The following is a 13,519-nucleotide window of genomic DNA, read 5'->3' on the forward strand; positions in this document are numbered from 1 at the left end:
ACCACGATAAACGTCAAAGCATTATTTCTTTCAAGTTTAGGGGCCAATTTTTGCTCTTGATTATTTATTTAAATAGCGTGTTTTGGCAATGCACAAATGAGAAAAGTTTTAAAAAAGTATTTATTGAAGCTTGGCTTGTAAAGTTTTTAAACTGAGGAGATAATTTGCAGAAAGATACAGACAACAAATGATCTAAGGAACAATAACTGACCTCTACCTGTCCCGTTCCAGTGGAGGGTGAAGGTCAAGGTCGCATTCTCCAGCGGTTTCCTGAGAAAGACTGGGAGGACAGCCCGTTCCCACAAGGCGTTGAGCTGGTAAGTCAACTCTGATATTTTCCTGTCTAGCTGAATGGTCAGGACAGGAGGATTTTTGATGACTTAGCCTGGATGTAGTATGTTTTCATCACACCTTAAAGGAAGGGTACAGTATGCTTCTAGATTTCTATGTACTTTTTGTTATAATCCCTGAATTTGTCATGATATATTGATGGTAATCGATACACTATGACGTTTAAAAAAGGAAGCATCAAAGTCCCCAATACAAAAGGGGTGCAGGGCCAAATTTACCTCCACTCAATCAAAAACTGCTACCAGGTAGATTGGTTGGCTCGTTTAGCAGTCCATCAGTAGCCAAAACCAAAATGCACCTGTTTGGGCAGCTTATCTGTCCATCAAAAGGCTGACACTGGAAAGCTTAAAGCGAGTATCAATGCCTTGTTGGATCAGTGTTTGTTGAGCAGCATCAAGGGAGATGAGCATGAAACTAGAAGAAAACTCTCAAAAATAACGAGGTCTTTTATAGAACAAGCAATAGATGAGAGGGTGAAGGATAAAAGGCTCGGTTTAACATGAGTGAGTCTTGGGGATTTATTTGCTCGCTGGAGGAGTCTAAAAGAATCAAAAGTTTTAGCCACAGATGTGTTAGTAACAGGCTTTCTTTTGGACAGGGACATGAATACAATTAAAAGAAAAGAGTAGGTATTTCGAGGTATCCAGTCCAGTCTGAAAACTATATACACACATTGGATATAAAAGGTGTGAAATGTCCTAAAACACAGCTCACAGTGGTAGAACCTTGACGTCAAAATCATCATTTAGTCCTCAGCTGTTGTCATTGGTTTATTACGTTACAGCTCCGATACTGGGTAATGGAGAAGATTTCTTTAATTATATGAATGTTTGCTTCTTTAACAGTATGTGAGACGGACAAGTAAAATATGACTGTAGTTTCAGTAACATGTTAACACGCCACTAAAGATTAAGTCGAGTAATTTTAAGGAATAATGATCATAGTATAGTCAATGTCATGTTTTCGCATAAAACACATAAAATTGAATTTGCTTACTTCAGTCAACACAGATAGTATTGATACATTATCCAGCACAGTATTTGGAAATCATTTACCAGACTCCAGATCTCATCATTCAACAGAGATATGTTGGTATTTCATGTCAAAAGACCTGGGGGTTTGATTTAGAGCCTGTTTCGTCATGTCAATGATAGCCCAGTCTTGGAACAGTCACCCAAGGCTTGCCTGTAAGATCAAGTGACTTGCTGCTGATGTATCACCCAGCTTGATATTCCCTCTTGCATTTCTCACTCTCATCCCTTTCTATATCCACCTTTAACCTCTGGTTCTCATGCCATTGTCACCGCCCATTTCTCTCTCTTCCTCTTTAGTTCTGTCAGCCTAACGGTTGGCAGCTTGTTCCAGAGCGGCAGCCGGCCTCATTCTTTGTAGCAGTTTTGACTGACATCAACTCTGAACGTCATTACTGTGCGTGTTTCACCTTCTGGGAGCGCCTAGACAGCCCACAGGTGAGCCATTTTCGATATTTAGATATTCATTGTGGCCTGTTTCACTGGGTGAAGATAATTCTGCAGGCACAAAACAGGGTTTTATGATTGTATGTGTACAAAATGTACATTTTAACCCTTTTTGCAGAGTGGAACTCCATGTTTGATTAAAAACTCCATAGGGAGTTTTGTACAATCTGATAAAATGTGGTGACAGCTTGTGGTGTCTCCTGAGTTGGTTGGAGCTGAGGAAATTGAAGTAAAAACAGGTTTAAAATTGAAGATTTCACTGGTCATATGCATGGTAACTGCTCTCTTCCTAAGGCTTGCAGCACCAAGTAGCATTCTTATCATATGCCAGAATCTCCTAAACTAGCTGCTTTTGATGCAAAAGAGCAGTGGCTGTGCTTCAAGTCCCTCAAACCCATTTTGGCTGCCTATACCCGCATTCTCTTTCTTTTGGTTTTGACCCATATTTCATAGTATTTGGTAAGAGAAGGAACGTAGACTTACCAATCAATCTTTTGGCAACATGGTGCAGTAGAGCAAACGCGGGACCGCTGCTGTTGGTCTGATTCTTCAGCTAATCTCGTACACCATAGTCCCCTCACCCAGGAGGCACTTGAACCTGGGGCTGAACCCAGGTCTTCATTTTGTAAGCAGGTGTTAGCCTGAATGTTGCACCACTTGCACATCCCTGCATTCTTGTTATGAATTACCAATATTTTTTTAAAGCTGGACGTAACTGTAGGAGTTCTCTGTCTCTGTGTTTAGCTAAAGAAGACTGAGGCCAGTGAGCTGGATGAGGTGGATGAGCAGCCAGCTGTTGTCCACTCAGTTCAGGTCTTTGCCCCCAAGAGCCTGGTGCTGGTGTCCCGGCTGGACTACACCGAAGTGTTCAGGGTAAAACGCACTTAACACCAGCTCTTCTTCTTTTTTTAAAAATTATTTTGGCTTTTTTTCCTCAAGTTTCTTTCATCATGTTTTATGTGTTCTATATTATGAGTTGGACTAATAACGATGAATGTGAATGTATGTATGAAAATATAGAAGGTACTTAATCTTTTTCTTTATTTTCTTCTTGACCTCTGACTTCTTTGCTCATTGAACAGAACTGTCTGGCTTTGATCTACACTGTCCATGTAGACAGCATGACTGTCCCTTTGGAAACGGTGATAGGAAATCTCCTCACATGTGTCATCCCCATTGCTGGAGGATCCCAGGTATATATGCAGAACATTTGTCTGTTTTTCTAACAGTCAATTCTCTTGCAGCAGAAAAAAAATAAGAAATACAGGATTTGAGTTCAGCCAGGCCAAAGCTGTTGGGAACTACACCCTCCTTCCCACTGTCATTTCTGATTCTGTCTTAGGTCTTAAAGGGTTATCTGAGGAGTTCCCAGCACAACAAATGTTGGATCCTGGCTCAGCCTGATAGGAAAACACCCTTTTCAGCTCAGGGATTCATTGTTACCATATTACATTTTGCAAGTTATAATTTGATAATTCATGGCTTACTTTGTGCAGTCATGTGGTTTGAAATAACACACATCTTTATGGAACTTCTACAGATTTGTCACAGTGCCAGGTCCATTTCCTGCACAAATAGCATTTTTATTTATTTATTTTTTTTTAGCTTTCTTTAATTCCATGTTACTTGCTCTTCTTTTGCTCTTGCTCTACTTATTTGCAGTGGCAATATTGGCTTTCCTTGTTGATATGTTTTATATGTGAAATATTTCTATCAGCAACAAATTACATTAAAACCCTCCACTGAAGTGTGTCAACAACATTGACAAAGTCAACAATGATGCTCTTGTTCTTTGCATTTTGTTGCACTAACAGCATTGTGCATTACCAGAGAGCACATATGAGCTTTTTTTGTGAAAATGTTTTTTTGTCATTTACCACTTTCATTTGTCACGTATCTGGCTATTTACCTTTAAAGATTGGTGTTTTAACCTTTCATTCTTTTCTATATGCTTTCTTTCTTGCTCTGTTCATTTGAGAAAGCAAACACCCCTAATTCACTCATTCCAGCTCATCGTACTAATACATTTGACTCAGCTACTGTAAGTGGTTTCCATATGCTGTGTGTCATTGCTGTGCACCCTACTGTACACTGGTTCCTCTGTGTTACAGATAAATGAGTCCCCAGTTTGTAGTTTAGACAAGGTTCCTCAGGTCCTGGCCTGTGACTGGCTGCTGGCCTGTCTTCAGGTAACGTTGTCCTTCTGCTAGCTTCACCAATCAACAGCGAGCTCAGTGTTGATTTTTTTGATCAAACAGACGAGACTTTTGAGTGTGTGCTCTTGTGTTGCAGCCATTTTGAACCATGCACGACTGATCAACTATTTTTGACCTGTCTTAGATGTATTTTTCTGATCAAACAAAATCCGGTTAATAATTTCAAACTTTTTATTTTTTTCTGTTGGGTTTTGTCATGATTTTTTTAAATTATTCTTGTATGATTCTCAATTGATTTCCTCACTGTAAAGCCCACACACAAGCTCAGAGCATTAATGAAGGTTGTAGCTCAGTTGCTGCGTGACCATATGGGATGGCAGATGACTTTCTTCTGGCAGTCAACTGTCTGAATGAGACAATCAGATCTAATCAGTCTGAACATGTATACAAGTCAAACAGCAAAGGTTAATTCAGTCCTTTTCTCACTCGCTCTCTTGTGCTCTCTGTCTCTCTCTCACATGCACATTGTTGTAGAGAACCACAGAACTGACTTCAATCTAGTCATATATTAGTTATTTCTAAAAATACCTTCAGTTATGTGTATCAACTAGGGCTGTAATCAACCAAAGAAATTCTTGGTCGACTGAAGCCCTCAAATTTCGACTAAAAATCAACTAATTTTATATATGAAAAATATACTGTGTCAACTATCAGCACAAAATCTGTTGAGTACTATTTAGACAGTTGTTTTTGTCACGTTATAATAATTGACCTACACTATCATTTCGCTCTGTACGTGTCCTGCGCACAGAGCGAGACTGAACAGAGGAGCTCAGCATCAACGGCTGAAACACAAATAGACTTTTAACTTAAAACTTTACTCTTAAACACAAAAGGCAGGTCCACTGTAAGAATTTTTATAATTAAAACAAAAACAATAATTAGACTAAAACATTGAAATGTCAATTCTGATACGTTCATATACGCAAAACTGACGGGGCAACCTAAGGTGGACAAGTTAGCTTACTGTTTTTAGGTGATAGGCCGTGTTTGTAATGGAGCTGTGATATGCAAACTGTTGTTGGCAAACTTTGCATTCGATTTTTTTTCCATTATCTATTTTCATGAAATGCTGCCACACTGCAGATGTCTTTGACATGGTGGAAGAGGACTGACCTCAAACTGTCAAAATTAAATATACATTCATCAAACCACCAGACGTTGGCCTTTTGGTACTCCTTCAGTCTGTCTGTCTCTAGCAGGTCGGGCTAGTCCAAAATAGCAAAACAAGGGGGTTTCAAAGATAGATTGTTATCTGTGAAACGGGGGTGCTTTGAAAACACCCCCATTAGCACTTGGTACTTTCCTCCTGATGAAATTAACGTGGCAAAAAAATCGACCAATCAGAATTTTGGTCGAACCAGAACTTATTGACTAATAAATCGACCAGTCGACTGGGACATTACAGCCCTAGTATCAACTATTTTTGCAGGTTCCTCTGCAAGACAAATACTTAATGGAGCTCTCATGTATCGGAGGGACAGCAGCCATGATCTTTTAAAGGCCTAAGAATCAGCCTTTTACATTTTAGATGTTTGGATTTGGTCTTGACTTGGCTCCCTGAATTGAAGAGCATCAGAGGGACACCTCTCTACACCCAAGAAGCTCTCCACACACATTTTCTTAACTGACTTAATTGACCATGCCGCCATCTTCCTCATTCCAAAATATAAACAAAGGTTGAGACAGGAACCCCCAGTATTGGAGAGGTCAGACGCTGGAATGCCCAATCAGAGGCCACACTGCAGGACGCGCTGAGTGACGTGGACTGGGACATGTTCAGGGCGAGCTCTGATGATGTGAATGTGTTTACGGAAGTGGTGACGTGCTTCATTTCCAAGCTGATAGACGATATCATTCCCGTGGTGACTGTTAAGGTCTTTCCTAATCAGAAACTGTGGGTTGATAAAACTATCCGCGAGGCTCTGAAGGCACGCACCACTGCCTACAACGAAGGGCTCAGCTCTGGAGACCTCACACCGTACAAAGCGGTGTCCTACAAGCTCAGACAAGAGGTGAAAGCGGCTAGGAGGCGATACAGGGACAAAGTGGAGGCTCAACTGTGCGACCACGACAGCAGACGCATGTGGCAAGGACTTCGGACAATCACGGACTATAGAGAACGAATGCACACCTCGGCTGACGTGGATTCCTCACTGGTGGAAGATTTAAACACTTTCTATGCATGCTTCGAGGCCAACATTGTGAGCGCCGACAGTGCTAGCACTGCGGCTAGCACGGGTGCAATTGAAGCAGGTGACCTCACCAGTGAGGAGGACCGCCCACTCTCCATCTCAGAGCATGACGTGAGAAGAGCTCTGAGACAAGTGAACAGCAGGAAAGCAGCCAGCCCAGATGGTATCCCCGGGCGGGTGCTAAAATCATGTGCTGACCAGCTAGCTCCTGTGTTCACCTCTATTTTCAACCTGTCCCTGGCCCATTCTGTCATCCCCACTTGCTTCAAAACGTCCACTATTATCAGGGTACCAAAGAAGACCAACCCCGCCTGCTTAGATGACTACCGCCTTGTAGCACTGACCTCCGTGGTGATGAAGTGCTTTGAGAGACTCATCAAAGACTTCATCTGTTCATCTCTGCCCAGCTCATTAGACCCCCTTCAGTTCGCCTATTGGCCTAATAGGAGTACTGATGATGCCATCTCCCATGTACTCTACGCCACCCTCTCCCACCTGGATGCTGGCAAGGGGAATTATGTGTGCCTGCTGTTCATTGACTACAGTTCAGCGTTTAACACTATAGTTCCCTTAAGACTGGTCACCAAGCTCAGAGACCTGAGGCTGAGCCCCTCTCTCTGCTCCTGGGTTCAGAGCTTCCTGACTGACAGAAGGTTGGAACCCGCATCTCCAGCCCCCGAACCCTCAGCACCGGCACCCCAAGGCTGCATCCTGAGTCCTCTGCTCTACTCCCTTTACACCTATGACTGCATAGCCTTTCACAGCTCCAACATCATCATGAAATTTGCGGATGACATGGTGGTGGTAGGCCTGATCTCCAACAACAACGAGACAGCCTATCTGGAAGAGGTGGAGCTGCTGTCATCATGGTGTAAGGACAACTACTTGGACCTGAATGTCTCAAAGACCAAGGAGATGGTGGTGGACTTCAGGAGGGAGAAGCAGAGGATCCACTACACACCACTCACGATCTATGGGACCCGGTGGAGAAAGTGAGTAGCTACAGGTACCTTGGAGTTCACATCTCAGAGGACCTGACATGGTCTACACACATCACCACCCTAGTGAAGAAGGCAAGGCAGTGCTTGTATCACCTCAGGCGGCTGAGGAAATTCAAGATTTCCACTGCACTGCTGAAATCCTTCTACTCTGCCACAGTAGCGTCTGTGCTCTCTGGAAGCATCACTGCCTGGTACGGCAGCTGCAGCTCCCAGGACAGGAAAGCCCTTCACAGAGTGATCCAGTGCGCCAAACGCATCACCAGAATTGCACTCCCCTGCCTCCAGGACATCTACACCAGGCGGTGCAGGTCCAGGGCATTTTCGGATCATTAAGGACATTCACCACCCCAACCACAAACTGTTTGAGTGCAGTGTTGTTTTCGTCACACTGGACGAAAACGAAAATGACGACGTCAGACCCCTTTTTTCCATGACGAAAATGAGACTAAGACTAACGTCACCATCGCCCTGTAAAGACTAAAATGTGACGAAATTGTATAAATTTTCATCTGACGAGAATGAGACGAGACTAAATTGTTAGTGGGTGGACGATCAGAGTTTCAAAAACATGCGTTTTTTTTCCGCCAAGTATAACATGCATGCAATGTCAATCAAGAGCTCAAACATCAGAACGGAGCCAGCTGTAGCTGTTGGTCCTAATGGTCATGCCCCCATCATCAGTACACACCCACTAAAAGCCTCTTTCTCGCGCGCACACACATGCACACACCGAGACAAGTCTGGGCCTGTCTGCAGCGGTCGTAAAAAGAGGGATGATTAAAGCATAGCTTTAGTCAATGTGAGGCTCACCCTGTGATGCATTTTCTTTTTTGTATTAAGCCTAAAGTTTTGTGGAGGTGGTTACACCTCCCCGTGGTGCAGAGACTGCTTCCCAGTGCTACATGCTAAAGCTAGAATGAATCGGGCTGCCAGGGGCCCCGCTAATGTTGGCTCGTTTAAACCAGCCCTTCTATTAATTTAGCATGTTATGAATAAAACCCCTGTCCATTTGTGGATGGGTGGCAGGTGAAATGCTTTGACCCATGTTAGTGGGACTGGGAAACACAGTAGTCTTCAGACCTGTTGCTGTTCCCTATCTAAGCAACACACATGGATGCTTTAACCAATAACTGCAACTAAAGCCAATATGTAGGACATATGGTCATTCACATGGAAGTCAATTGTGCTTTTATTTTTTGTTTAATCATATTTTATTGTGATACAATACTCATATTGTGTGCCAGTGTGTTGTCTGCATCTGCAACAAAATAATAAAAGTAAAAGTAGAGAAGGAAAAAGAGGGGAAAAACTCACCTTTGAAAGTTAGATAAGTTTCAGTGTGCTTCATTCTAACACCTGTATTGGCCTATTAAGTACATACACATGTATCTTTTATTTATAGGTATCTTTGATATTTGACAAAAACCTTTTGAGTTTTCGTCGACTAAAACTAGACTAAAACTAGCAAGGATAGAAATTACTAAAATGTGACTAAAACTAAGAAGCATTGAGTCCAAAAGACTTAAGACTAAAACTAAATCTAAAATGCCTGCCAAAAATAACACTGTTTGAGTGGCTGCCCTCTGGCAAGCGACTCCGCTCCATCATGGCCAGGACTGAGAGGCTGAGAAGGAGCTTCTTCCCTCAGGTCATATGGACCATAAACACTAAATGACACTCAAATCATAAACAACACATTCTGCATCTTTTGCACTCTGCATCTTGCAGCCCAGCACCTTATTACTCACCTGTTGTATGTTTTTTTTTTGCCTGCGATCCCCTACACACTGAGAATTGTTTATAACTTGCCACTTATTTTGAACAGTTCTTCTTATTATTATATTATTATTTTCTCTCTCTTTACCTTTTTTATTATGTACATACAGATTTTCGTGAATTTGTCGGCATTTTTTTTCCCCCTTGTGTATTGACTGTTTTTTATGATTATATTTTTGAGGTTGGTCAGCTCTTGAATCCCAGTCCAGGCGTCAGGGGCTGCCAGATGTTTATTTAGTTTTAAATAATTTGAATTAGCTTGTTTGCTACTTGCACAGTTGCCGGAGTTGTTGCAATTTCATTTCACTGCTGTTGTACATGTACAATTATGCACGTGACAAATAAATCTCTTGAATCTGGACTCTGATCATATTATCTTGACCTTACACTGACTACCCAGTCCACAAGTCCTGATCATCTGCATTTAAGTTGTTGTTCAGTTTTTGTTTGGTCAAAACATCTTGGGGATACTCTTCAGGCAACTGCCCCAGAAAACCTCCATTCTTCCATTTTAATGACTGTGGTCTCCCAGATCTCTGTGTCATACAGTAGAACATTGCTTTAAAAAATGCACATCTTTGTGAGGATGATGAGTCTGATAGATATCCAAATGGGTTTGAACATAATGAAGGCTTGATTAGCCTTGCTGATCTGACTGTTGATGTCTTATTGACAGCAGCCATCTGTTGTCACCTTGCCACCCAGATAAAAACAAATCCTGTATGTCCTGTAATTTTATACTGCACTGAGTAGCTGTTATTGGTTTTGGTGTTCTTACTTAGGACCCCTGTCTTTCTGTTATTGACTTGTAGTGCAATTGTACTGAAATCTTGCTGCAGTTTTATATGTTCTGTTGTATGTCTTGGTGCCTGTTGGACAGTAGTGCTAGGTTGTCAGCATAATAGGTCCTCAGACAAGAGGATGAGATGGCTAAGAAATGCATATGAAAATGCATGAAAGAAAATGTAATATTATGAAGCAGACAAGTCCCAGCTGCCACTGTCTGCATCAACAAGAAGTGCAGTTAAATTTCAAGAAGTTGTATATCTGGTTGCTGTGCTTGCAATTTTCCTTCACAAATGGTGCCGCTATCGATATTAGTAGCTTGTATGATTATTTCAATGTAATATAGTGGGACAGCTAATGATATTGAAGTTTTACTTTATACAACATAGTCACCCCCCTTTTTTAGGGGTTAATTACATAACAGCCATCATTCTTATGTTGTCCATAATATTGTTAAGGAAAAAATTATTCATGTACTGTATTGTGTATTGATTTTATTGATGTGCTCATAAAATCTTCTGTTAGGAGTGCTAGTGCTCCATGTGAAAACAGTCTACTCTGGAGCTCTGCCTCCCAACCACTTCCATGATTGCGCCATCCGTCAGCGATATGTATGAAGCATAATTGAACTGAATCCCCAGTTCTTATTTAATCTTGGTACTCTGTATTTCCTTGGTGGAGTTAATGGAGGGGTAGGCAAAACCTGTTTTGGGTGTTTTTCCTTTCTTATTTTATATAATCTTTTATTTTCTTTTTTTAATTTAACAAAAGAAACATGATATACAAACAATATGGCATAAATCTGCCTAAATCGCTTTTTGAATTATACTCTGATCATGAACCCTCTCTCCTCTCTCCCACTTGCCCTCCCCCTAAACCCCTCCAGTGAAAGGGAAGCCATGGCATGGCTACAGATATATGATCATGTTACTTCTTCTAGGAACCCATTCCAAAACGTGCATCTAACATATCAAGCTTCGTAACTTAACACGAGTTCACCTGTATCACAAGCAATGTTATGGTCAATAACTGTTCAGGCATTTCCAGCAGTGCTACAAAATATGATATATCTGGAAACTATGCCACTAAATAGATAAGCGACAATTACATAGCGCTTTGTTCGTTGATGCTGCTCACCCAACACTGATCCAACAATGCACTGATACCTGCTTTAGGCTTCCCAGTCTCTGCCTTTTGACAGTCAGATAAGCTGCCCAAACAGGTGCATTCTGGTTTTCGGCTATTGGTGGACAGCTAAATGGGCCAACCAATCTACCTGGTAGCAGTTTTTGATTGGGTAGAGGTAAATTTGGCCCTGCACCCCTTATGTATTGGGGATTTTGATGCTTCCTTTTTTTAAACATCATAGTTTATTGATTACTATTGAGATATCATGACAAATTCGGGGATTATAAATCTGGGAGCCTACTCCTCCTTAAATCTAACGGATAGATAATTTGTTACTCTGAACTATTTGGGTAAACCCTCTGTAGAAACTGTTTGTTATAGAGAAGAAACTGTTGATAAATACGCCACTGGTGATTTAATCAACCATCTGTCTATCATGCCAAATTCTATCAGTCAAATTAACGAACTGTGACTGGTTATGCCTCTAGTCACATTATGCTGCAGAGTGGAAGAGGAGAAAGATGAAACACCTTTATAACAACAGGATTATGGGTCATATAGGTCAGGATATTTCTTGATCTTACAGCTAGACTCTTCTCATTCATTAGGAAACAGTGATAGCAAGGTGACAGAGTGACAATGGTATTGATTGATGATTCCAACATCATTTGCTTCATTAGAGGGAATGTTGAAAAATGAGACAGTACTGTGTAGCAAGCTGTGGCTGCATGGCAGTGCATGCCGACTGACACTGGTGTTGGGGTCATTAAGACCTCCCTGCTTCGATTCCCATTTTTAAATTTAAATATTAAGATGTAAATTTGAATTATTTGGGTGTATGGCAAATTAATGTATCACTGACATTTTTATTGCTGTTGCCCTGTGTATTTATTTTTGAGTACCGTGACATTATGGCAGTGTTGTGCTATCAGAATTTTGCATTTGTCTTTGTATGTTTTTTGTAGCCCTCGTCTTGGTCTTCATGTCCATCATGTTATTGTTTGTGCAGCTTGAATGTTTTACCATACATAACATTACTGTCATAGTACTGTCAAATTTAGCTATTTTTGCATTCACCTCCTCGTGTTTCTAACCTGTGTCCTTTCCTGCGGGGGGGTGTGTGTGTGTGTGTGTGTGTTTTTCTCTCTCTCTCTCTCTCTCTCTCTCTCTCTCTCTCTCTCTCTCTCTCTCTCTCTCTTTCTTCTGATTGCTTGTGTAGCCGGGCCAGGAGGAGAGAGAGGAGAGTTTGGTATGGGAGTCTGACTTTATTCTCCCCTCACTGCCAGTCAGCTTTTAACTTGCTGCGCCTCCTTTTTCCCTACCCACCTCCAGCATCTCAGAGAACCAGCCAAAATGCTTTGATACAATCAATATTTGACTAATAAATGATAATTGATTTCTCATAAAGCTGAGCTTCTGTTGTATGCATGAGCCACTTAATATTTCCATTTATTTCATGAGACCCCACAAGGATTTTGGTAGTGATTGGCCTTATTTGTTTTATTTTAAGTGGTGAAATAAGAACAGAACTATAGTACAATTCAGATTTCACATTACACAAATTGGTGGAATAATTTAACTTACCTATAAGGTGTACAGAAAAAATTCTAGAGCTCAAAATTCCAGAAACACTTTCTGTTTTGTTAGACATATGCATAAGCATGCGCACACATACACACACACACACACACACACACACACACACACACACACACACACACACACACACACACACACACACACACAGCCAATGTGGCACCTACAAAGGTGGGTTAGTAATGGCTTTCTTGAACACTCATTCACTTGATGTCGGGGGGGAGGGTGAATAGGTGTTTGGTAAATGTCTGCAAATAAGGTCTGTGGTTCAACTAGTGTTAGGTGCTTATTTTATTTTAACTCTATTGCATAAAAATGTCAAACGGATGGTCCTACAACTGGCTAAAGGAGACTTCAGATTTTGCTATCAATGTTAAATGTCATTATGTTAAAAACAGAAGCAGCACAAAGCTAGTTGTTGTGATATTGAGGATATACACTGACATGGCAAAGGCTGATGAATGTTCTCAGTAATTCAGGACATGGTAACTCTTAAGTGCTATGTCGTATGCAACAGTTGGTTATGACAGCACTTTTGCTACAGTTTTGTTGTGTTTTTTTGTGGAGAGAGCCAATGGTGATGTTAATTTCCAGTTTGATTTACAAAAATACATCTTTCCTTCTGCACTAAATGTGGTGATACCACATTATGTCATGGTGGCACCCATGTCCTAGGGGACAAATGAATGTATGGGGTAGTATTAATTTAGTATGTAAGGACATTTAAACCTTAAGTATTTCTGTTTACCACAAGTTACTTACCCTTATTTAAATTTAATAACACATATATAATATAATGCTACCCAGAAAAATGTGGCTCATCCCATCTATTTTTTCTGCCTCACAAGGATTTGCATCAGATGATCAATTATGTCTCAGCAATGACTTGCTAACAGCTGGCATATGGCTTCTGACACTATTTCTGCTTCTGTGAAGATCATGAAATAATGTTGCACCTTTAGCATTGACAGCTGTGCTACCTTGGTCAGTTT

The 13,519-nt window shown here is 41.1% G+C and overlaps 1 protein-coding gene across 5 annotated transcripts in view; it reads left to right on the forward strand.

Annotated features, from left to right (window-relative positions):
- The window catches only part of sbf1 (SET binding factor 1), a 116,710-nt gene that overhangs the window by 35,943 nt on the left and 67,248 nt on the right, over nucleotides 1-13,519 (forward strand). For 2 of the 5 annotated variants that reach the window (XM_086200935.1, XM_086200937.1), the window contains exons 2-7: nucleotides 232-317; nucleotides 1,683-1,820; nucleotides 2,574-2,702; nucleotides 2,912-3,022; nucleotides 3,941-4,018; nucleotides 12,151-12,180. In XM_086200935.1, the coding sequence (XP_086057061.1) occupies nucleotides 232-317; nucleotides 1,683-1,820; nucleotides 2,574-2,702; nucleotides 2,912-3,022; nucleotides 3,941-4,018; nucleotides 12,151-12,180 (572 nt within the window). The remainder of the gene's footprint in view (nucleotides 1-231; nucleotides 318-1,682; nucleotides 1,821-2,573; nucleotides 2,703-2,911; nucleotides 3,023-3,940; nucleotides 4,019-12,150; nucleotides 12,181-13,519) is intronic. The other 3 variants (XM_086200936.1, XM_086200938.1, XM_086200939.1) reach the window with 3 other exon arrangements.

Source organism: Aulostomus chinensis, chromosome 4 (assembly GCF_037954235.1).
Source record: "Aulostomus chinensis isolate RoL2024-O1b breed Wild chromosome 4, RoL_Achi_v1.0, whole genome shotgun sequence".
Lineage (NCBI taxonomy): Eukaryota > Metazoa > Chordata > Actinopteri > Syngnathiformes > Aulostomidae > Aulostomus > Aulostomus chinensis.